The 26,568-nt window shown below is 43.2% G+C and overlaps 1 protein-coding gene across 4 annotated transcripts in view; it reads left to right on the forward strand.

Moving 5' to 3' along the window:
- The window catches only part of KIAA1217 (KIAA1217 ortholog), a 302,681-nt gene that overhangs the window by 159,370 nt on the left and 116,743 nt on the right, over positions 1-26,568 (forward strand). For all 4 annotated transcript variants that reach the window (XM_047066476.1, XM_047066479.1, XM_047066478.1 and 1 more), the window contains exon 3: positions 76-274. In XM_047066476.1, the coding sequence (XP_046922432.1) occupies positions 76-274 (199 nt within the window). The remainder of the gene's footprint in view (positions 1-75; positions 275-26,568) is intronic.

Here is a 26,568-nt window from a genome sequence, read left to right on the forward strand (position 1 = left end):
TGATGGCATTGCAAATATTTTCAGCATAATTAATAGTCATTTATTCTCCTACTTTCTCTCAACTGCCTTTTGCAGACAAGAAGCCCCAAACTGTCTCACAGTCCTCAACCTCCCAATCTGGGCGACCCTGTCGAGCATTTGTCAGAGACGTCTGGTGATTCTTTGGAAGCCATGTCTGAGGGAGAAGTTCCAAGTCCTTTTTCCAGAGGCAGCCGAACTCGAGCGAGTCTCCCGGTGGTGAGGTCAACCAACCAGACGAAAGAAAGATCTCTGGGTAAGCCTCAGTGGGCAGTTTCTGATGCCTTTTTATTACTGCACGTATGTATTTTTATGCTTCTGAGCACACATCCTTGCATCCGAATATTAATTAGATCTCGTTTTGTCATAACACAAGTCCTAGGGAACTTCACTGATTTTGCATCAAGCTGAAGAAACAGCACGTCCAAACTCGGGCTAGGCCCCGTGACTGTTAGTGACAGCCGTAAACACAGGGCTGTTTCTCCCACCAGCACAGGGGGCGTGTGTTTGGTATCGCTTTTCCTTTCAACAAGCTTTTAGGGAAAGCAGAAGGATTCTATTGTTCTGCCTTTACCAACGATCATTTGCTTTTTTAGACTGGAAATTCGCTTTCTATCTTGCTTTGCTTTAGAAGAAGTTTTTGGCCCTTTAACAAAATGTACAGGCCATAAGGATTTAGACCTCTCTGTCCATTTCATAAGCTTAACCTGCCATTTTAAGGTTCCAGGTCAGTACTTGTTTTTGCAGATAGATGAGGTCATGGGGTAAGAGCGGACAGGGACAGAATCAACCCACAAACGGCTTCAGGGCTGGACCCTGCAGAAAATAGCTAAATTATGCCACATAAAACCTAGCAGATACCTTGCTTGAAGGAGAAAAGAGCAGAAAGCTGTGAGGAGGAATCTCGATTTTGTTCCCTTGGTTGCAGAGGATGAGAAAACTGGTTTCAGACATTGTGCTGGCTGTCCTTTAAAAGAAACCAAACTACTATTATTTGCATTATCAATGCTACTTTTTTACATTAAATTGTGTATAGTTCCTCTTAGGTTAATAATGCAGGTTGTATTTTTACAAATTATATTTGTAATTTTACAAATTAGAGAAGAAAATTACAAAACATCTGCTTTTATCTTTTCTTGGTTTGTTTTTTGTTTTTTGAGGTCCCATAGTTAGACAGCAGAAACAGGCCTCCATTTCCTATCAACCTCACATACAGGTGAAGGAATGGGCCACATAGGGGGACCCTGGGCCCGGACAGTGTCCCGACGACACAGGCTTCCACACCAGCACGCGGCTGGGGTGCTCCAATCTGGATGACAGCGCTCCGTGCTTTACCCCCACCGAGTTTGTGCCCTTCGGGGAGGGGGGTTTCTCTTTTGTGCTTTGCAGGAAATGAGTGAGGCTCAGGTCTCTGTAAAGATAGCCTGTGCTTTGCAAAATAAAGAGAAGATAAGAAATGCCTGTCTTCCTCCATACCTGGGGAACACTGAGCCTGCTGGACAGTGCATCCTTTGTCTGGCTGGCAGGACTTTCCTCCAGCAGCCAGGCACAGCTGGGAGTGCAGGTAGATCCTGGCGGTGTTCAGGAAGCAAGTGGGGGCAGAGACGCTGCCGGGACCAGGAGCTGCCTTGCCCTACGAACGGCTGAGGGTGGCTGGTGTTTTCTCGTGAGGTGGCCGTGCTTCTCTGCAAGGGGCTCGGTTTTCCTGAGCACACCTTGCTCTGATGTTCTGGCGAGTGCAGAGTCACGGCAGATTAAAAAATGTATCCAAGGTGTTTATTCTTCCAGCTCCGCAAGGCACTTTTTGGCCTGTGAGCTTTACAACTCTCGGGCAGAAACAAAGGAATACAGTGAGCAGAGAGGAGAGCAATGAGAAGTTGGCCCAAGCAAGCAAGGGGAGCCACGGTTCCAGAAAGGAGGCTGGCGCAAGGCCAGAGGCGTTGGCTCTGCCCTTGGCCGCCTCTTGGTGGCCAATTTGGGAATGTCCTCCTAGCCGCACCTGGCCTCGTGGCGTCATTCAGTTGAGCCGGGATGGGAAATAAACAGGAAAGTGTGAGTCAGGGAGAGTCTAAACACAATCTCCCTGCCGGGGGCCTTGCTCAGCCTTGTGTTCGGGAGAATCCCTAGTGTGCCTGGCTTTATTTAATATGCACACACAGGCTCCGGGAAGAGCGGGTCCCCCAGAGAGCCCAGGACCAGGAGCAGTGGGTGGCCTCCAGCACTTGGTGGCAGAGGAACGTGGTGATGACTCCACGGATGGGGGACCCAGCCGCAGCCTCCGGCAGACCCAGCACCGGTGCCATTTGGAATCCCCGGTTAACTTTGGGGATCTGTGCACTGTCACTTTACATGCCTCTGCAGAATTTTCAGATCTCTCCCGGAGCCCCGGTGATCCTGTCTTTATTTAAAACTGTCATAGTTTGTCCATAATGGATTTTTGCACTGATTTTGGTTTTTAAAAATTTCACATGAAAATATTGTTTATCCTGATTGCTGACTTTGGGGAGGCCCCTTAAATTTTGCACCCAAGGATAGTGCTTCTCTCTCCTCACCCGAGGGGCTGCACTATGTGCACCTCCAGGACCCGTCTGTGGAGGCCAAGCTTCTGCACCTGGACAAGGAATCACTGGAGAGGAGGCTTCCCCCAGCTCAGGCAGCACCAGGAAGAGACCTGGGCTCCTTGAGAGTGGGGGCCAGGAGCACGCAGAATCCTCAAACCACTCTCGCTCCCTGGAGGGCATGAAACCTGCTCTCACTTCAGGCAGCCTGTGCCTGGAGATAAACTTGCCTGCTTAATCATTTTTCCACCCGACTAATTCCTCCTTTCCATTACTTTAGCATATTCAAGGGATGAGAGGAGCCCAGCGGGGCTGGGCACGGTGCTTGGTGGACGTCGTGTGTCACAGAGGCTTTCATTAGGCGTGGAGGAGAGACAAGGGGCGGGGAGAGCACGAGGCGTTGTTCAGCACAGGGAAGTTAGATATGCTGGTGTCTGCATAGCACTCTCCCTGCACGCAGGATGCGGGCTTCCCATCGGGGAGGGGACTCTGGGACTGCAGGCACAGCCCGATGACAGCAGAACCCACGAGCCCTTTCCCATGCTGAAGGCAAAGGTAGCCATTCTTGGAGATCTACAAAGCAGAGAGGTACATAGAGACATCCGCTCAGGGTCTCGGATCCATAACATGGTCAGGTTGCAACGATGGGCCAACTCTGTAGGTTCACTTCCCTGCCGCGCTCTACCCATCCGGAGCCCGGATGCACTCTTCCTCCGTGGAACTCATGCCATTTCTCCTTCCCTCTCTCTTTGGTGAAAATAGAGAAGATGAGGAGAAAGGAAGTCCACAAAATAAAGTAAAAACCGCTCTGCCGTCGAGTTTTGGTTTTAGCAATAATTTCCGTGAAAAAATGTCCCGCTGATACTAGGTCTGGGCCTTAACGACGGAGCCATTTGCTTTTAATCATTGCTGTCTTATAAATGCCTGTCTGGAATGCGACCATGGGCAGGGGCTGATGTCTAGAGGCTCCACAGTCGGCTTTGGGGAAAGGGTAGCCACAAGATGTTCCCACCCTTCTGTGTGCCCTCAGGAATTTGAAAATAAAACTCCCGTGAAAATAAGAACAGCAGCAGCAACTTCCTCCTCGCTGCAGCCAGATGCCTTTGTTGACCATATTCTGAACGGCTAGCTGTGGAAAAGAGAGCTCCCATGCCAAGCCGGCAGCCAGAGGCATTGCCACTTCTGTAACAAACTGCCTTTTAAAGACTCAGCCTCGACAAACAAGAATGATTTTAAACGGCTCGGGAGGATTTTAGACTAATTGAGGGAGAATTTTCTCAGCGCATGTGAATTCCTGAGCATCTCTGTGTCTGTTCTTTTATTCCAGAATGGTAACGGCGAGGGTGATCATTCTCTGAGAGTGATTTGAGGGGGGGGACAAAGGGTTCATGGTTGCCGGAATCTCTGTTCCTGTGCACAAGAATGGGTAGGATGTTAGAGCAAAGGGTTGAGGAAACCCCCCCTGTCTACAAAGTGGAAAGCCAAGAAGGGTTGAGGCAGAGACTATAAGACTCATATTTGAGCACTTTACTGTTTCAGCATGAAGGCTTAGCCTGTGGATAGTTAAAATCAATGTCAGACAAAAACAAAGGAGTATTGCTCTACAGAGTAAGTGAAACAGGTATGAAATTTGTTGTCCCGAGCACCGATGATGATGGAGATGTAATGTAAAAACAAAAAATTACAAAGAGAGTTTTGTAGCAGGTCAATTGGTTCTGGGGCACACTCCTGATCTTTTTAGGGTGTGACCAAAGGAGAGTATTTTCTCTAGCATGGAACTAAGCCGACAGGCGTGGGTGGGTATGGTGGCTGGCTGGCATTGTCCACTCCTACCTTCTACTGTGCTGCAATGCAGACTCGTTCTGGAATATCCAGTGCTCTGGGTTCCACCAGTAGGGACCAAGGCATATATGAAAGCTTTTGGCTTTTCTTTAGGATCATTTGTCATTATCCCAGGGTGTAGTCACTAAAGCTAGTGTTTAGAATCAAAGTGCAAGGCACCCCTTTTTCTGGTACCTAGGGCTCAAGTGTGGCCTGAATCGCTGATGGTATTAACAGCTTACTGCTCAAGGCAGCAGGGGCTTTGGAGTCTTAGCCATCCAGGGTGGCAGGAAGCTTCCTCATTGTCAAACGGGTTCTGCGGTGTCCCAGCTCTACAGTGGAAATTCAGTTCAGTGGTTGTGCAAACCATTCAATAAGTCAGTTTCTGCTTAAATTAGCCGGAGCTGGTTCAGGCTCTGCAAGTGAACCCTGACTGATACAAACCCTGATTCCTGTGTTTGCAGAGAAAATGTAGTGCTTCCTGTTGTGTGTTTCAGAAAATATAATTACCAGTAGATACAAACTGATGACTTCTAGAGACTTGGCAGTAAACTGAAGAATGACTTGGAGACAGGGTTTTTCAACTGTGTTTCCTACAATTCTAGAGTTCTGTGGAGTTTTCTTTGACATAAAGATTGTAGTTTTATGTAAGATTTCGTTTGAAAATGAGCTATGCTAAACTGCTAACACACACACACACACACACACACACACACACACACACACAGAGTAAAAACATTAAATAGACCAGGGGTTTGGGGGAAGGAAAAAAAAGGAAAGAAAGAAATTACGAAGAAATTTCCTCTATACAACAGAAGTCCTTGAATACTTTAATTTGACTATATTGGGTGAGTCAAAAGGATTGCCTCTTACTTTTCTTGCTGCACTTGATGTAATGAATGTCCTGGAAGGTAGTTTTTGTAAACTGAGTCAATCTTTTTTTTTTTTAATGTTTATTTATTTTTGAGAGACAGAGACAGAGCACGAGTGGGGGAGGGGTAAAGAGAGAGAAGGAGACACAGAATCCGAAGCAGGCTCCAGGCTCTGAGCTGTCAGCACAGAGCCCGACGCAGAGCTCAAACTCACAGTGAGATCATGACCTGAGCCGAAGTTGGAGCCTTAACCGACCGAGCCATCCAGATGCCCCAGAACTGAATCAATCTTTAAGCTAAGAAAAAAATGGGTTTGTGGGAATATTTCCAGAAATCCTCTGGTATAGTGGAGCGTGGTTTTGTGATGTAAGTATGGGTTTTCATACATGAGGTTTTCTGAAAGAAGGAAACTTCTTTCCTTATTCAAGTTTACCCTCTTGGCTCTCAATTCACCCGTAAGAAAGAATGTTCTTGTAAAAGATTACTGTGTAGATTCATGGTTTGTTTGTGCTTATTTTGAAAAGATAAAGTTCATCAGATGCCTTTCGAAATCTCTTGCTATTAACTCCTGGGTTGAAACCCTGTAACAGATTTCTCAGACTTTGAAGAAAGTGTTTATTTAATATGATACCTGAGGAGATCCAGGCCCTTGAACAATATCTTGAGGATACTTTACAGACCGGATGCAGGTCAGGAGAGCCATCAACAGAGGCGAATAGAAGATTTGATTCATTCTAAGGGTCAGAGCCCTCCCCAGGCCACCGTTACTTTACAGGGTCTGTCGTTGGTAGGTCGTAACGATGAGGGGTCCTGGAGACTTGAGGTCTGCTGCTTCTGTCTCCTCCTCTACAGCTGGGGTGTTGCTAACCCTGAATTACAGGTCACTTTTTTGGAAAGTGTACATAAAACATTTCAATACTGCAGGTGAAGCTATGGGGTTAGATAACTAGATAGGTGACTTAAATTTCCAAAGCTATTTCAGGACATCAACCCGCCAGTAAGCCAGTGTGAAATCTTTGTCTCTGTCTGTCACAGCTGTGATACCCCATCCTAACCCAGACTCCTAGGTAATGTTTTTGCTTTTTTTCTGATGTAAAAAATACTCTTATTCAAAAAAGAACCCTTCATCAGGTTTCATAAGACAACACATGAAAGTGTGGCAAGTTTTATCTGTTATTTATACCTCTCCACATCCAAAATAGATTTGATTTGGCTCATTCAAAGACAATAAAAGTATATAAGAACCATTAAAACAAGAATTAACACAAGTAGCAGTTGGGCACAATATGTGTGCCAGAAAAATTAAGATAGGGATAATTGCTATAATTGCAGCAAAGACAAAAAAAGAAGATAAAATGAGAAATGTACTGAGTCAAATGGATTTCATTATTTAAGACGAGGTGTATACCAGTTCATTAGAAAAAAAAAAAAAGAGTCTAAAGCACTATAACCCAAGAACTCCTGCATCTTAATGTCGTTGACAACGTATTATGTAATAGTTGTATTTAATAACGGCTGTCTTATGAAAAGGTTTTTCATACAGCTACGTCCTTACATAACAAGTCAAAATCCCGGGACCCAGTGTGAAGCCATGTTGGTAGAAGGCACATTTTCTTGGACTCTGTAGATTTCTGGTGATCTAATCTGGTACACGGGAAGAGTTGATAGAGTCTTGACAGTTGAGCTGGCCCTTAAGTGATTGGCTGTTGACTACTCGTTGTCTCTTCGGGGTACATAACTGTAGCTGGAGAGGAAAATTTGAGGGGGCACGTCGCTACTGAAGGCTTGAATGACAAAAGAGCCTTAGAGAAGGAATCTCTCCCACGAAGACAAAATTCCAAATCTTTAACGTGTTCTAGTCACACTGGCTGTTACTCTGTACTCTCTCCAGGAATGGGTTTGGAAGTATCTGGATTCAGATGATGTATTCTGATATGCGCTGCTACGTTTTGGTTGGAATCAGAGATGAAAGACATCAAGAGATGTTGCCTGAGCTACGTATGGCGGGGGGAGAGATTTAGTTCTCTGTTTTCCTCTGCCATGAAAACTCGATGAAAATCTGTTGACTCTGTCGCGTTACTTTTTGGTAAATGCGAGATTCGTTGCACACTTAGAGGTTTCTTGCCAAGTTAACGTGTACTTTAAAAGCTGACTTTAAAAAAAAAATTAAAAATTAAAAAAAATTGTTTTTTGATGTTTATTTATTTTTGAGACAGAGAGAGACACAGCATGAGCAGGGAAGGGGCAGAGAGAGAGGGAGACACAGAATGTGAAGCAGGCTCCAGGCTCTGAGCTGTCAGCACAGAGCCCGACGTGGGGCTTGAACTCACGAACTGTGAGATCATGACCTGAGCCGAAGTCGGACGCTTAACCGACTGAGCCACCCAGGCGCCCCAAAAGCTGACTTTAAAATATAACCAACCCTTTGTGCTCATCTAATTCTATAAGAATTCCCACACATTTTTTTTTGCACCAGCTTTTAAAGAATATTCTATGAAATACCAAAAACAATATTGAGATGTAAGCCAGCTTTATGTCATACCCTCAAGTAGAGCTCCATCCGTGGTGCTGTCATTCTAGCAGTGGCCTCCAGAGGGCTGCCCACTGACATCTGGAAACAGATTTTAGGCAGCGTCTGTATTTCAGGCAGAGTATAAGAACACAGGAAGGTACCCGTTCTGCATTGCTAGAGGGTAGACATATGTCTTCTTTGGTAAAGCAACTGGTGAATTCCTATGCAGATTTCTTGAGTTAGCTCTGGGATATGGCATTACAACTAAAAGGCCTCTAAATCTGGAGATGATGTTTTATGTGGACCACCAGTGGACTCGTTCTCTCCATCCAGAAATTGCTTTGGAGCCCCAAGCCACCACTGTGATGGTCTTTACCATCATATGTCAGTCTGAACCACTCTCCTAGGGGCTGTTATTGGCCAAATCATACCCCGCCTGCTCCCCCTTCCAAGTTCATATGTTGAAGTTCTAACTCCCAGTATCTCACAATATGACTGTTTGGACATGGGGTCTCCAACAAGTTGATTAAGTTAAAATGAGGTCACTAGGGGCATCTGGATGCTCAGTCTGTTAAGCATCCAACTTTGGCTCAGGTCACGATCTCACGGTTCGTGGGTTCGAGTCCCACATCGGGCTCTGTGCTGACAGCTCAGAGCCTGGAGCCTGCTTGGGATTCTGTATCTCCCTGTCTCTCTGCCCCTCCCCTATTCCTGCTCTCTCTCTCTCTCTCTCTCTCTCTCTCTCTCAAAAATAAATAAACAGTAAAAAATTTTTTAAATATAAAAATAAAATGAGATCATTAGACTGGGCCCTCATCCAATAGAACTGATGTCCTTATAAGAAGAAGGGTAAGGACGTAGACAGGTATGGGAAGACACAGGGAGATGATGGCATCTGTAAACCAAGGAGAGAAATCTCAGAAGGAAACAGCTTTTGATCTCAGCCTTCCAGGCTCCAGAACTGTGAGAAAATAAATTTCTGTTGTGAGCCCCCAAGTCTGTGGGACTTTGTTATGGCCGCCTAGCAGACGGATATAGGGGCTTGGGACGTCCTTCTCTTTCCTATTGTTTTCCCATTTGAGAGGACGACCAGCCTTATGGCCGTTGTCACAAACTTTAAGTGTTCCTTTTTCCCAGACAGGAAAATGAGGTTTGTCAAGTTTTCTGTTTATTTTGGTTTGGTTTCAATTTAGCCTCTGCAACCTTTGCGCAGTGCATTGACTTGGTGTCTCACTCAGCAGTGCGAGCGGGAATGTAAAAACCTTTGGTACCGATTCAACTTCTGTTCCTACTTTTCTGTTTGGCATCTCCTGAACCCCCTCCTCAAGTTTGGGAAACGAAAGTTGTTTGACATCTAACTGATTTCACTGTATCCCATCAAGAAAAGCTCCTAATTTCATCACGCTGAGTTTGAGTTCTAGAAAATTTGGCTAATGTCATTAGAAATGATATCCCCGCCAGCTTTTCACTTTTAGGCTTTTTCTAAGGTGTTAATTGGCTTTCATATATCTCTGGCTACATGGCTCCCAGTAACGTAAAGCTAAACACGATCAAAATAAATCTTTCCTTCCCCCCGCCTTCCACAAGTTTTGCTCACTCCCCAGTTTTTTTTTTTTCCCTCTATTTATGTATTTATGCATTTATTAGGAATCTATTCAGTTTCCGGCACTGTTAAAGGTACCCGGGTGAGTTATTTAGAAACTGTATGAAATCTGGTTCTTGTATTTGAGGGGATTTCAGTATAACTAAAGACACATGGTACCCATGTCAGGACTTGAAAATAAATCAGACTACCCATATGAAGCTGCACGGACCCCGGCCATGCTGCCTCCCGGCTGCATGAGTGGTCCGGTCTGCCCGTGCTTCTCTCTTCACCTGGATTCGGTTCCTTCCTCCTGGCACCACCATACCTGCATGGCCCCCCTCCCCACTTCACTCAGACCTCTGCTCAGACGGTGCTCATCAGGGTGCACTTCCCTGAGGGAGACAGCACCCACCCTGCCAGTCTCTGTCTGCTTACCCTGATGTATTCTTTCTCATGACACTTCTCATTGAGGACAGTGGTTCTCACGCGTTAGCAGAGAACTTGTGAGGAGAGGTGTCTGGCTCTACCTTTTGGGGTTCTGATCCAGTGGGTCTGGGGCGGGACCCGGAAATCGGCAGCTCTAACAAGTTCCCGGGTGATGTTGCTGTTTCTGATGCGGATCACTGAGTTAGGGTCCTAGGATGCCCTAGGAAAGAAATAGAGTGAATTCACAACATAGCACCACATGAAGGCATTTTAATCAGTCCTCGGTAAGGGATGGAAAGTAGTCATTATATTTTGGCAGAAGAATATGGAGACTTGAAATGTCTGCCCTGGATAATGTCCTGAAATTAGGGTATTTAATCCCAGCACACATTCACCAGCACGGCCCTCCCAGGAAGTCTGGGAATATGCGTCCTTCCCACCGTGAGCTGCAGAGCGTCTTGTTCATTAAGTCTGTCTCACCTTTGACTCTGTGCTGTTTCTATTTTTGGCCCCCGTCTTATCCCTGAACCAGCTTATCATCCCCCATCTTGACACGCTTAGAAACGTAGGTAGGTTCAACAATGGAAAGGTGGCCGACCTTTTCACTGGACTGCACGCCCCCTTTGTACACACGCCCCAGTTTCTGAAACTCAGGTATTTCCCTCCCCAGTGTCCTCCCCTTGTCTGCTCCAGGGGAGGTCAGCCCCAGCCATGGTCAGTTAGCACCCAGATGTTGATATTGGTCCTGGTCTTGACAAGGCAGAGGCAAATGAACGAGGCCAATGCAGCTGAAGATTTTCCCTGGGAGGAAAGTTCCTTTGGAACAAGATGCGTTATGCTTTGGTTCGGCAGTTAGTTTGGTTTTGCATGATTGTGGAGTTACATATTTTCCTATGCTTCCATTTGCCTTCATAAGAAAAGTCAAGTAATGTAGGAGCTTTTTGGAAAAGAGTTCAATGTAACAAGTACATATTAAATACTTGTTTAAATGCGGTGCACATGGTGTTATATTAGGTAGGAAGAAAGAAAGTCATTCTTTTAGCAAATACCTACTGAGTTCCTACACAGGCACTCTTGGGCGCAATCCACAAAAGAGTCACAACCCTCTGATCTTCTGGAGCTTCTATTCTGTTCGTTGAGGCAGATGGCAAACAAATAAGATACACAATAGATGGTGTAAATGCTATGGAGAAAAATAAAATAGAAGCACGGGTACAGGGAGTGCCGAAGAGAGGAAGGCATGAGAGCTGCTGTTTTAAAAAGGATGGACAAGGAGAGCGTCACTGAACGACTGGCATTTGAGCCATGACCTGGAGCGTGTGGAGACGTCAGCCACCTAGATACCTGGGGGAGGAGAATTCCAGGTGGAGGCAGCAGCCAGCGCACAGGATCCAAGCAAGAACATGCCTGCAGCCTTCAAGGAACAGCAAGGAGAACCACTGTGGTTGGAGTTGCCCAGTAAGACAGGAGGAGGGAATGAGGCTGGAGAAGCAGCGGGCACTGGATAAAGTAGGCCTTTTGTAACATGCAAAGCTTTGGCTACACTGGCCATATCAGAATGGAAATGGCTGATTGCAGAAGTATAAGCAGTGGGTTCGCTTGAGTTCTGAAGATTGGCTTCTGGCTCCTGGGTTTGGAACAGACCCAAGGGGACATGGGCAAAGTTGGGAGACCAATTTGAAGTCTGGCTTCGATCTAGGGAGATGAGAGTGTTAGCAAAGGAAGTGGTGGGACGACTTTGGATTCTGCAGGTGTTTTGAAATTAGAGTAAGATGGTTTCCTGCCATCCAAGTTTGCGTTCTAATGGAGGAGGCATACGGAAAAGAAAGCCCGAATGCAGCTGCCATCATAGTAGCTAAAACTTGCTAAGTACTTACTCTGTGCCAATGAACACTTACTCTATGCCAGGCCGTATCTAATATGCTGAGCAGCAAAGCCAGGATATGAACCCTGGCAGTCTGTCTCCAGACCCACATGCTCAGCTACTATACTATACTATCCTATCCTATCCTATCCTATACTGGAAAGAGAAAGAAAGGAATTCCAATTTTGATAACTTGGGACGTTTTTAATGAAAAGTAGCATTTGAAGTGGACTTGAGTGTTGAAGAGAAGTTTGTCTGTTGGAAAAAGGATGGATCTTTTATGAGGGCAGTAAGCAGAATCATAGATACCATGCATTGAACACTTGAACTTCCTCTACAAGCTGGACTGGAGCCATACTGGTGCACTTCTGTCTACAGTACTCACCCCTGTCCCCTGCCATTCACACCTGTAGCTATGGTGTCCCCTCCTCCTCAAAAAAGAACACTGGGTATCACAGAGGCAGCTGGTGTAGTGATTAGGGCCACCTCATCCGGACTCCATTACTTACCCGGTATGTGAGTTTGGGGGAGCCCCTTCCGTAAAGACCTACCTCTAGAATAATTGTGAAGGACAACTGAGGTCATATAAGTAATGCTGTTATTGTGGTGCCTGGCATATAGTAAGTACTCTGTCAGCTAACTGATGTTCATAACGCTGACCTGAGTAATACATTAAAATGTCAATTACATTTTTCTTTTCTCAGGCAAGACATTATGGATTCCATTTAGAAATACTTACATCAAAACGGTGAAAATCAAAACATTTCCCGTTGGAGAGCTCTTAGCTTCTAACTTTATTTATCCACAGAGTTAATTAAAGGGATCATCTCAGCTTTTCCCCAATCCAAAATGGATGCCCCATCATTGCTCTTTGACATTATATTTTGCTTGCTCGGTTAGGGGTTATTTCACAGTAATTCCATTTTAGGCTGGCTGCTTCCTGACAGTCTTCACCTGCATCAGTCATGTGCCTTTTTTTTTTCTTTTTTCTTTTTCCTTTTCAGCTTTATTAAGGTATAGTTGAAAAACCAAATCGTAAAGACCAAACTGTAAATTATTTAACGTATATATCATGATGATTTGATGCACATATGGATTGTGAGAGAATTCCCCCCCTCTCAGAAATTAATACATCTTTCATGTCACTCATACCTTTCTGTCAATCCTTCCCTATATCCCTCACCCCCAACCCCTGGAAACCACTTTCTACTCTGTTTTTAAGAATTTGTCTTTTGCTGTTTGGCTTCTTTTAGTTAGTATAATGTCCTCAAGATCCATCCATGTTGTTGCAAATGACAGATTCTCCTTCCTTTTTTTTTTTTTTTTATGGCAGAGGAACGTGCCATTAAGTCACGTGCCTTTAAATTACACTTGAGTCTAGGAGCACCTGGGTGGCTCAGTCGGTTGAGTGTCTGACTTCAGCCCAGGTCGTGATCCCGTGCTTCGTGGGTTCGAGCCCCCCATCAGGCTCTGTGCAGACAGCTCAGAGCCTGGAGCCTGCTTCAGATTCTGTGTCTCCGTCTCTCTGCCCCTCCCCCACTCTGTCTCTCTGTCTCCCAAAAATAAACACTTAAATTAAAAAAATAAATAAAAACTAAATTACACTTTAGTCTATACTGTTTTTGGATTTTGCCTCGCAGGCAACTGCCCCCATTCACGATGCTCCCTCCTTATTTGCTTGTTAGACATCATCTCTAAATTCTAGGTTCCATTCCATGTTCCATTATTCTTCTGGAGCCATCTCTGTTCTTCAGTTCTAAGGGTGTGACCCAGGCATGCCAGCAGGGAGACAGTTGGTGTTAAGTTGAATGTGAGTAGTATTTCAGAAAGAATCCAGAACATGTAGAAGTTATGTTTGCAGGGAGATTCTTAGGTCGAGATCTTAGGGAGATTCTAGCAATATGGCAAAGGTAAAGGAATGTAGAGTGCCAACAGTCCCCTTCTTCCTACAAACACATGGAAACATAAGATAAAATATAATAATAACAGCAGAAAATGAATACATGGCCGAGTTTGAAATAAAGGAAAGGAAATCCCCAGCTTCCAGAAGTGAAGAAGAGTATCAAAGTAGAAATGACAGGGAGCACAGATATTTCAGAAGTGGCTATTACTCTCAGACATTTGGGCTAGGACTCTGATATTTACATAGCAACAGGAAAATGAACAGAAAAACACACTATGGCCCCTACAGAAATAGGCCAGGGGTTCAGATAGGTGGGCATTTAATAAGATGGGATGGGGGTAGGGAGAGACCTTACTTACAGCCCAGGAAAACAACAACAAAGTTTACACTCTGACCCCAACATTGGTGAGAAATAAAGTGCTGTTTCCCAGAGAAACAAAAGCACTAGACATGAACCACGCATAGGGAAGGAACCTGAACTTATTCTAGTGGCATTTGGGGAGAATCTCCAAGTATATCAGTCAGCATAGGCTAGGTAATGCTTCAGTAACAGACAATCCCCAAATCTCAGTGGCACCTGGGACAACCAGTGTCTATTTATTGCTCACATTGCCTGCCCACTGCAGGTTGGCAGAAGCCTCTGCCTTTCTTGGCCCCCCAAGGACCCATGCTGATAGAGGCTCCTTTTCAATGTGTCACTAAAGGAGGAAAGGGGAGCCTGACAAGTCCTGCTGTGGCTCTCCAAGCTTCTGCATGCAGTGGTAGTTCAGTTAAAAGTCAGCACAACACTGTGCTCAACTTCAAAAGGGACAAAGGAGGTGCAAGCCATCAATGTGCCTAGAAAAGAAGTAGACTATTTGTGGGACAATACCAATGACAAGCAACGCAAACCTATAAATTCACTTAGAAATGGTCAGGAACACCAGAATCCCTCAAGCGGGTTTTTCAACTGAGAGAAATGATCCACTAGAATATAAGTCTTAGGAAATCTCACAATCTGAGGAGAGATAAGAAAAGAAAAGAAAAGAAAAGAAAAGAAAAGAAAAGAAAAGAAAAGAAAAGAAAGAAAGAAGGAAACATCAAAGGGCAATTCAGAGGCAGCATAAAACAGCCGAGGACATCAATGTCTAATAGGTACTCCACGAGACAAGACTAGTAATAATTGGGAGAAGACAATAATAGGAGATATAGCAAATGAGAATTTTTCTAAAATTGAAGACAGACCTGAGCCTTCAAGTTGAAACACCACACAAAATCCCAAGCAAAATTTAGAGGAAAAAAATCCACACATAGGCCCACTGTCGGGAAACTTCAAAACATCGGATGTCGAAAGCAAATCTGTACCACAGCCAGAGAGTAAGGACAGGTTATCTAAAAAGAAAAGAAAACTTGACAGCAGTATACTTTTACAAGTCAAGAAGTCTGAAAACAATGGAATAATATCTTCGAAATCCTGGGGGAAAGATCACTTTCAACCAATATTTCGTTAACTGGCAACGTTTTCACTTAAGGGTGAGGGCCAAAAGAAGACGTGTCCAAATAAAATAAAGAGAATGTCGCATTTACAGAACTTTGGCTGAAAGAACTAGTAACAATGAATGAAATGAATCACAACCAAGTGATTTATTCCAGGTATGCAAGGCCATTGCAACATTTGAGGTTCAGTCGATGTAAGGTACCATATCGATAGGCTAAAGAAGAAAAATCGTATGATCATACCAATTGACACAGAAAAAGCATTTGAAAAAAATCTAGTACCCATTCATTATTTCAAAAAATAAATCAAAACTCTCAGCAAACTAGGAATAGAGGGAAACTGTCTCACCTCATAAAGACCGTCTGCAAAAACCTACCAGCTAACATCATACTTAATGGTGAAAGATTGAATGTTTTCCCTCTAGGATTGGGAACAAGGAAAGAATGTCCAATGTCACCACTCTTAATCAACATAATTCTGGAAGTTCTAGCCCATGCAATAGATAAGAAAAAGAAACACAAGCCATGCGACTTAGGAGAAATAAACTGCCTCTGTTTCCAGATGACATTATCTAATAGAAAATCTGAAAGAATGTAAAAAAAAAAACCAAAAAACAAAAAGCAAATAAAACACTTCATAGAAGTAATGAGTTAGCAAGGTCACAGCATGCAAGATCAACACACAAAATCAATTGCATTTCTGTGTTCTAACAGCAAACAAATGGAAGGCAAAATGAAAAACACAAGACCGTTTACAACCGCTCCAGAGAAAATGAAACAATTACAAATCTAGTAAAACATGTATGCTGAAAATTGCAATGTATTGATGAGAGAAACCAGAGACCTAAGAGTTGAAGAGACATACTGCTTTCATACATTGGAAGATTCAGTTCTCCCCCCAAATTGATCCCTTGGTTTAAAACAATTTCTATCAAAATCACAGCAAGATTTTTTTTAGCAGATTCTAAAATGTATATTAAAAAGGTAAAGGAGCTAGAATAACTAAAACAGTTTTGGCCAAGAAGAATAAAGAGGGAGGAATCAGTTTACCGATTTCAAGTCTTTACCTTATTTTAAGTCTTACCATAGAACTACAGCAATCAAGATTGTGTGGGATTGGCAGAGAGATAGACACAAAGATCAATGAAATAGAATAGAGACTCCAGAAATACACCCACACAGTTATGCCCAACTGATACTGATCAAATTGCAAAAGGAATTCAGTGGAGGAAAGATAGTTTTTCCAACAAATCATGTTGGGGCAATTGGACATCCACAGGCAAAACCCAGGACTTTAATCTAAGTCTTGCACCTTATACAAAATTTACTTGAAATAGATCACGGACTTAAATGTAAAATGTAAAATTATGAAGCCGTTAGGAAAAAGAGGAAAGAGTATTCAGAACCTCAAGTTTTGTGAAGAGTTGTTAGCCATCACACCAAAAGCATGATCCATGAAAGCAGAAGTTGATAAAACGGACTGCCTCCTAAAAAGACCCTATCAAGAGAATGAAAAGACAAGCTGTAGTTGGGGAGAAAAATCTCTGTAGTCACGCAACCGAGAAAGGACTAGTATCTAGAATATATAAAGAATTCTCAAAACTTAGTAGCTAAAAATCAAACAATCCAATTGGAAAATAGGCAAAAAAGTCAAGAAGAGACATTTCCCTGAAGAGGATGTACAGATAGTTAATAAGCAGAGGAAAATATGTTCATCATTTGCCTTTTGGAAAATGCAGACTCAAACTGCAGTGAAATATCACCCCCCACACAGAGTGGTTAAGATGATAAATAATGATAACACCAAATGCTGGCGAGGATGTAGAGAAACTGGGTCACTCATATATTGCTGGTGGGAATGTCAAAGGGTACAGCCTCTCTGAAAAACAGCCTTACAGTTAATTTTAAAATGAAAAATAGACTTACCATATGACCCAGCAATTGTACTCTTTGGCATTTATCTGAGAAATATGAAAACTTAATGTTCACCCAGAAACTTGTGTATGAATGTTCACAGCAGCTCTGTTTCTAATGGCCAAAAGCTGGAAACTACCCAAGCATCCTTCTGTGGGTGCCTACTTAAACAGGTGAGGTACGTCCACGCCATGGAATTCTACTGCAGTAAACAGGGACACACTACTGATATGCACAACAACTTGGTTGTACCTGCAGGGGTGTGCAGAGAAAAAAAAGCCCCAAATTCTGAAGGTACTATTCCATTTATATAAAACACCAAATAGATAAAATCATAGAAATGGAGAACAGATTGGCAGTTGCCAGGGATTATGTATGGGGGGAGGTGACTAGGAAGGGGTAGCATGAGAGAGCCTTGTTAGGATGATACAGTTACATAGCACTGTTGAGTTAGTGGTTACATGCAGTTAAATTTTATAGGATAACCCATGCACGCACATATGTGCGCGCGCGCGCACACACACACACACACACACACACACACAAGTGCATGTATAAATCTGAGTAAGCTCTGTGGGTTGTCCCAATTTCAATGACCCGGTTATTTCAATGACCTGGTTTTGTTATTGTCTATACTTAAACAAAAGGTCAACGTTGTTGGAAGCACGGTGAAGGTGCATGGGACCTCCCTGCACATTTTTTTTTGCAACTTTTTGTGAATCTATAATTACTTCAGAACAAAGGACAACAAAAAGGTATATATTTTGCTAAGAAGTGTCATAAACATAGGAGGAGGAGGTGGACTGTATCCAGTGATGTTGAGGAAACAAACTAGTGAGCGTGGTTTTTTGGTAAAATCTAAATAAGCATCAGTCATAATGAATCATTTAAGGGAGTTAAGACCAAAGGAAAATAAAAATACCAGCTAGAAACTGGTCCAGAGAGTGTGATGAGAGTAGAAGCATTCTAAATCCTCTTACTGTTTAGGGAGGAGGATAGAAAACCATATATTTGAAATATCTTTATGATAAAAAGGTAGAATGGCATCTAAACCAACCCAAGTTCTTTTATTTCATACTAAAATCATCCACTGAACACCTGTTCTGTGTCTGGAAACCTACTGACATCACTAATTTCTGTCATAATCCTGAAAGAAGGATTGATGAAGAAACAGACTACGTGGGAGTGAGTCACATATGAACAGTCATAGCAGTAAGTTGTGAAGCCAGCATTTGAACCCAGGCTCACTGACACTTGAAGCCTATGTTCTTTCAATTCCACTGTGCCCTGCCGTGCACAATGAATATTGAAATAGATTAACTTTCTAAAGAGAATGCCTGCAGTGTGTTTTGAAGGTGAAATATTTTTACCTTACATGGATTGAAATATGACCCATTTCCAAACTGTGGGCAAAACAGAAAGCTTTTGTCTTACCCATTGCATTTCATGGCCCAGCCTGTGGGCAAAATCTACTGCAAAACAGAAAGCTTTCGTCTCTTGCCTTTTCCTTTGGCAGCTCTGAACAGTCGTTGTGAAGCCATGTGTCACGGGAGCTCATTCAACTGGTTGTGTTACTTGGGAGAATGAAGGGCAGTGGTTAACATTCAAGTTTAGTGTTTTCTTAGTAAACAAAGCAGGGGCTTAGAAATGAATTTTCTTTTTCATTTTATCCTGTGCGGATGAGAAAAGGGAAGTAACATTTTGAAGATCAAGGAAAACACCAGTCTCTCCAACTATTAGTTAATTTCCCATCTGTAAACGTTGTTTCTGTTTCTCCTGATGCTAAAGCGGTCTGGAAGCCCAACGAGCCCTGATACATGCTCGTACACACATATTCACAGAGTGTGCAGGGAGAATGCACGTACACATCGATGATAATAGGTGTTAGAGCTTTGTGGTTCATGTCTGTTGACAGGTTTGAATAAAAGGAACCGGAGGATTTGTCTCTGATCTATCAGGCTTTTCTCCTTCTTTTAGCCAGGAATAAATGACTAAAGCTCTCCATTTTATAGGATTGAAAAGAAGGAGTACTTTTATCTTTACTTGAAACATTGTGCAGCAGAAGCTTCTATTTACTGGCTCATAAAAGATTTTATGCCTCATCTGTTGTACTTAGGATGACTATAGCGGATGTTCTAGAAAAAGATTTGAAATGTGTTGCCTCCTGAAGTTAGAATTATAATCAGGTGTATTACTGAACAATCCAACTTTCCTTAATGTGTACAGATTTCTCCACTGGCGGGAAGTACTGAAGAAAGCCGAGATAGAACATTAAGCAAAATGTAGCCTGAAACTCTAAAAACATGTGTGATTGCCCACCCCTCTGTGTGCAGACTTCAGAACGTGTTTGCCCAGCTTTTACAGTAGTTTCATCTGATGAAACAACAGAAGCACCTGTCACGGGGCTGAGCTCAAAGCCTTCTATAAAAACATTGGGAACATTCTGATCTCAGCGTTACCATCCCTGCTCTGTCATGGAATACCTCAGAGACCCTACGCAAATCTCTTATACTTCCTAGGCCTCAATTTCTTCATCCATAAAATCCTGACCCATTTCCCAGGAGACCTGAGAGAAAGGTCCAGCACTAGAAAAATGGTTGTAAAGAGTAGAATGCCTCCCGGAAAGTCTTAGTAATGATAGAGTAAAGGGCCATTGGTTTATTTCATGCTCTTGATAAAGCGAAGATAGCTATTCTTTTACCAAAGAAAAACCAAAAGGCAAGTGCCAGAAAGAACGAATTCATCAGAGGGCAGGCAGTTATGGCCCTCATGCTCTGATTCCTTCATGCCCAGCCCCATTCTGGAGTCCGTGCTCTTCCAGTGGGTCACCTTCAGTGCAGCCTTTAACAGCACTCACCATTAATGTACTCATGGTTGTGAATAGTGGCCAGGCAACTTGACCTTATCCAAGAAGACCTATGAAAAGTGGCTCCACTGGGGCGCCTGGGTGGCTCAGTCAGTTAAGCGTCCGACTTTGGCTCAGGTCATTTTCTCATGGTTCGTGTGTTCATGCCCCACATCGGGCTCTATGCTGACAGCTCGGAGCCTGGAGCCTGGAGCCTGCTTCGGATTCCGTGTCCCCCTCTCTCTGTGTCCCTCCCCCACTCGCGCTGTCTCTCTTTCTCTCTGAAAAATGAATAAACATTAAAAAATTTTTTTTAATTGGTAAAAAAAAGTGGCTCCACTGAAAATTGGTGTATCTTTAAAAAATTTTTTTTAATGTTTATTTATTTTGAGAGCAAGAGAGAGAGAGAGAGAGAGAGAACAAGCATGTGCACATGAGCAGGGGAGATGCACAGAGAGGGAGAAGGGATTCCAAGCAGGCTCTGTGCTGACAGAGTTCTAACTGTGGGGCTCGAACTCACGAACTGTGAGATCATGACCTGAGCTGAAACCAAGAGTCGGACGCTTAACCCACTGAACCACCCAGGCTTCCCGGTTTATCTTGCTCTTAACAAAAGAGGGAAAAGTTATTTCTGAAATTCTTGTTTGGGACCCAAAATTTTCAATGCATGGCCATCATAATATTTGTTTCTCAGTTTTTTGGTTGAATTGGGTTCGTCAGGGTCAAGATAGTTATTATTTCTCTTACACATTAACCTTGAGAAGTCATATAACATGTCAAGTGTAGACTCTGGAGCCAGACTGCCCAGAATTATACACCAGCTCTGTCACCAACCACTATGTGATGTGTGTCATATTCCTAAGTACTATTTGCCACAGTTTCCTTATCTATAAATGGATATAAAAGTAGAACCTACTTCATAGTGTTGTTGTAAGAATTAAAGTAGTTAATTTATGTTAATTGCTCAGTATCGTACCTGAATTGTAGTAAGTACTACATAAGTTGGGAATATTGTCATTATTAAGCATTTCATAAAGCCACTGTGGGGAAATAAATCCTGAGCTGTTGGCCCACTTGCTTTTTTTTTTTTTATAATGTTTTACTTGTTTTAGAGAGAGCACACGAGTGGGAATGGGGGAGGGACAAGAAGGGAGGGGAACAGAAGATCTGAAGCAGGCTCTTCGCTGAGAGCAGCAAGCCTAATGTGGGGCTCAAACTCACAAACTGCAAGATCATGACCTGAACCAAAGTCAGATGTTCAACTGACTGAGCCACCCAGGCGCTCCATATTGGCCCACTTTTCAAAATGTATCTAGACCCTGGCCACCTCTTACTTCTTCCATTCCTAATCCACCATCACCACTTGCTAGGACCCTTGCAGTAGCTTCCTCCTGGCCTCCCTACTTCCCCCTTGCCACCAACAGTCTCCACAGAGCCGCCTGAATGGTTATTCCAACCCTTAAGTCTTGTTGCAGCACTCTTCTGTACCAAGTGCTGTATCGTCCATCATTTCATTCAAAGTCCAAGGTCATCCACCATCTGGTGAGTAGGTATAAGCCCATCTACCATCTGGCCTCACCTCCTTCCACCTCATACCCAAGAGGGTGTGTCGGAGGGGGGCAGGAGGTCCAGCTATTGACATCTTGGTAGTTCCCTTAACATCCTAGCTTACTGCTTCTCAAGTCCTTTTATACTTTCTGTTCCCTTTGCTTGAAACATTCTTCAGACATCTGTGAGAAGGGTGGCTTCTCCTTGATTCAGGATGACAATGCACATGTCATCTTATCTGAAGTGGGTGTCTCTGTCCACCCTTTCTCAAATATCTTTTCCTTTCCTTCTAGATTTACCCTTACCTGCTTTATTTCTCTACAGTAGACTAATTACCGCAGACATAGTTTGTCATTTGTTTCTTGACATATGTTTGTCTCTCCCTGACTAGCATAAAAGGTCCATAAGAGCAGGTGTCTTATTTTGTCCACTGCTGTTTTACAAGCTCCTGATATGGTGCCTGCATATAGTAGATGCTCCATAAATATATGTTGAAGAATTAATGGAGTGGGTGATACAGTAGTTTGTGTTGGACTGGTCAAGCACTTTCACATATACTCTTATTAAATCCCATGATGTAGGAAGCCTGGGGGGCGAGTTTCTTTTCTTGCACTTACACCTATAAATAAAGGGTCAAATCTGAAAAAAAGACTTCTGTAGTGACAGAAAACGGATCAGTTTTTGCTTAGGCAATGGCGAGGATCACCAGGGCATACAAGATCATTTGGGGCTTAAGCAGATTTTCATTATCTTCACTGCAGTATATGAATATATCAAAACTTATCAAATTACTAAATTTTATGTATTTACTTATTTATTTATTTACTTCTTGATTTACTTTGTTTTTGTAAGTTTATTTATTTTGAGAGAAAGAGCATTTGTACACGCAGGGGAGGGGCAGAGAAGAGAGAGAGGGGATAGAGAGAATCCTAAGCAGGCTCCGCAGAGCCCGATGTGGGGCTCAAACTCATGAACTGTGAGATCATGACCTGAGCTGAAATCAAGAGTCAGGCGGTCAACCAACTGAGCCACCCGGGCACCCCTCAATTTTCTACATTTTAAATATGTATGTTACGTTGTGTGTTATTTTACCTCAATAAAGCTGTTCTAAAAAATTTGTCAGGTGACCTACCCAAGGTCACACAACATTTTTCTGGAAAAGCTTGACTAGACCCCACACCGGTAGATTCATGGTCTGTTCTTCCGGTTCCCTGCATTACCTGCCAGGTGACGAACGAGCCTTGGGTCTTCAACAGGAACAATGCCAATTTGTTGTAACATTTATTTATGTATGCCTCTGTGTTGAAAAGGGAACTTTGGTTTTATAGTTTAGAAGTATTGTCTATCACTTATGTAAGTTTCTATCCCCTAAATTCAGTAAAAGTCAAACAACCACAAATAATTGGATAGTATTTGAGGACTCGCTGGTTTATAGAACTTTTAGGTAAGCAAACTGAAACAATGAAATGATTTAACCGAGGTCATCTAGAGCAGCTGCTTTGGCACAGGAATTAGAACTTGAGTAACCCCAGATTTTGTTTTCAGCATAAAAGCCACATTTCCTTCCATCTTTTATTGGCAATTATAACACTTTTTTTCCCCCCAAACTACCAAGATTATCCGTTTCTTGAAGCCCTTTGTGCATATTGTCTTTTTCCATCTTCTGAATGAGGTGCTCTGAATGTCTTCTGGCACATACAGGACTCACTATTAGGCTCTTTTGGTTTATTTTTTAATTTACCGTGTACGAGGGCACCACCTATGGAAGACGATACTGATAGAATTGAAATCAGTAAAGATATCAGCAAAATGTACACGTCAAGTTAAGGCTAATATTCTATCTATTGTGGTTAAGTGGGGCCACACCTTAATTAATAAATCTGTTCCTGACGAAGTGATTGCTCTCAAATTGATCAATATTTTTCCATTTAAATGGACCCTTTAAAAAAAAATTCCTGCCATGTGCTAGTAAATACCTACTTAATGTTCACTGACACAGAGAGGTACAAAGATGGTCAGCCTAATGTTCAGATAAACGGAATAGAACAAATGCACAAGTATTTTGTGATGCAAAGAAAGTATACTATTCTTGAGATGCTTAAGACTGTTTTTTTTGTTTTGAATTATTACTGAACCTTTATCTTTTAGCTTTTAAATGTATTAGTTTATCCCCTTTATTGCACTTATATTCCCAAGACCCTTGGTCAAATAATTTATAATTGTGAATTGAAGCACATTTGGATACTAACGGCTGCTTACAGACTATGCTTGGTGAGTTCTTTCATAATACTACTGGTTAATTACTCCTTGGTTTATCCGTTATGAGAAACTGTGTATACATTCATATGTACATGTGTGAATATGTGTATATACACACACACATATATATATATACATGCATATATGTGATTTTCTTAAAAATCTATATTTTCCATTATATTTGCAAGCATCACTAATCTTAGGAAAGCGTATTCTGGCAGAGAGAAAGAAAATAGTGGAAAATTTAAACTCCAGTGTGATTTTTTTCTTTCATTTGCAACGTGTCTCACATCTAAACAGACACTAGTATGTTTCCTTGCATCAAGCTGCGAACATTGGAAACTTAATTTTTCTTTGGAATTTGGAGACTAGATGTTATCAGTAGGAAGTTGCTGATGGAAATTGATGCTTTTGCTTCTGGCCAAGCATACCACCGAGATCATGGAAGGAGCATCCAACCCTTGCAGAGTGTGCCTTATAAAACCAGAGAAGTCATCGGAGTGGGTGGATTACTTACATCTGCCAAGGAACAAGTCCTAGCCAGATTGCTACCTATCACTGTGACCAAAATTTGTTTGTGTCTGCAGAATTCTCAAAGAAAGATCCTGTTCAATTTTTTCTTTTATGTTTGTTACAATTTTCCATTCAGATTGGAAGAATACCACAAAAATATTTGGTCAAAGAAATCTGAACCTTCTAAAAATATTTCTGTTATTACTGATGGCATTTGAGCCGTGGCTCATCTGACCTGCTTGTCAGTCTTCAGCAACCTTTTGGGACTATTTTGAGACTGGATTACCCAGTGCTTTAGCTTAAGCTCCCCCGTATCTTACAAAATCCCCTTCCAGTTACTGCCTCATTATGACAAAATGACTGGAAAGTGTTGTCTCTAAGCCCTGTCTCCATTTCCTCTCCTAGGATTTCTCTTGAACCCGCCCATTCAGACCTTTAGTCCCACCCCTCCGTAGAAACAGCTCTGGTCAAGGTCACCAGTGACCCCCACATGTTAACAATGTTTTATTATTAACAATGTTTTACTTGACTTGTCAGTGCCTGGCATGCTAGGTCACTTGCTGTCCTTAAGACATATGCTTCTCCTGGTTTCCTAGACACTTCTCACTCGTCAGTCTTCCTACCCCACTGACTGCTCCTCTTTTTTTTTTTTTTAATTTTTTTAAATGTTTATTTATTTTTGAGAGAGAGAGCACAATCGGGGGAGGAGCAGAGATAGAGGGAAACACAGAATCTGAAGAGGCTCCAGGCTCCAAGCTGGCGGCACAGAATCCAGCGCAGGGCTCAAACCCGTGAACTGCGAGATCATGACCTGAGCAGAAGTCGGATGCTTAACCGACTGAGCCACCCAGGCGCCCTACTGACTGCTCCTCTTAAGTCTTCTTTTTGGTTCGTTCTCATTTTCTCACCCATAAGCATTGGCCTCAGCCCCCAGACTCCATCTGTTCTCAGTTATACTAGTTCTCTAGGTGATCTGATCTGGTCCCATGGTGCCAAATGTCCCCTGTATGGTTGACTTCGTCACCTTGGGCTGCCATGATAAAATATTACAGACTTGGTGGCTTAAACCATGGGAATTTCTTTTCTCACAGTTCTGGAAGCTGGGAAGTCCAAGTCTTCCTGGCTTACAGACAACTACCTTCTCTCTGTGTCCTCATATCGCCTTTCCTTGGTGCCTGTGCAGGGAGAAGGAAAGAGGACAAGCTTTCCTGTGTCTCTTCTTATGAGGGTACTAATCCCACCTTCATGTCTTCAGATAAACCTTATCACCTTCCAAAGGGCCGACCTCCAAATACTGTCACATTGGGGGTTGCAACTGCAACATACCAGTTGAGAGGAGGACATAAACATTCAGTCCGTAACAATGATAATGACCCCTCCGGCTCAGACCTCTCCTCTGAAGTCCAGATTCATATTTCACATCACCTACTTGACATCTCCCCCTAACAGGCTCCAAAATGAACTTCTAGTTCCTCCTCAACAACACCCAGTCCTTCCAGCGTCTTCCCCATCTCAGTAGATTGCGTCCCCCTCCTGCCGGTTGCTCACGCCAAAGCCTTGCCATTTGCCTGGACCCCTCCTTTGATCTCATTTCACACCTAATCTGTCAGGAAATTTTATTCACCCTCCTTGCAGCATCTATCCAGATATCTGGTCACAGCTCACCATCCCTAGGACTCTGCCCAGGTCCAAATTACCACACTCTCTCTCCTGGCTTAAATTTAGTGCCTTAAATTTCGGTGGTCTCCTGAGGTGGGTCCTTGTCCCCGGGAGTCAGTTCTCAGCACAGTGGCTCTGGTAAATAAATCTCATTTTTGCCACACCTCTGCTTTCAGCCCTCTGTTGGCTTCCCGGCTCACGGAGACTCCTCCCCCATCTCCTCTCCTCCTCCTGTCCCCCACCCTGCTCATTTCCCTCCAAACGTGCTGGCCCCTTGCTGCTCTTGCCTCAAGGGAACTTGCTGTTCCCTCTGCCTGGATTGTTCTTTGCCCACATACCTACAAGACCGGCTCCCACCTTTCTTTCAAATATCTTAGCAGCGGTCATCCAACTCCTGTGAATAAAATAGCAATCCACCCACTCCAACCCCACTGCTCTCTGTCCCCCACGCCCTGTTTTGTTTGGTTCCCTATTATTTGGCCCACTCTACACATTCCTGTCTGTGAGCTTATTGTCTCTCCTACACCAGTAGAAGCTAGGACCTCTGAGCTTCCTGCTGTATCCCCAACCTTCAGAAAACAGTGTGGCAGGTACTCAGCGAATATTTCTAGAGCGAATGAAATCTGTCTTTTTTTTTTAAATAAAATGTTTATTTATTTTTGAGAGAGAGAGCAGGGGAAGGGCAGAGAGAGAGAGAGAGAGAGAGAATCCCAAGCAGGCTCAGCACTGTCAGCACAGAGCCTGATGCAGGGCTTGAACCCACGAACAACAAGATCATGACCTGGGCTGAAATCA

Source organism: Lynx rufus, unplaced genomic scaffold (genome assembly GCF_022079265.1).
Source record: "Lynx rufus isolate CCGP_SWC_20201006 ecotype Redwood Valley unplaced genomic scaffold, mLynRuf1.p SCAF_7, whole genome shotgun sequence".
Taxonomy (NCBI): Eukaryota; Metazoa; Chordata; class Mammalia; order Carnivora; family Felidae; genus Lynx; species Lynx rufus.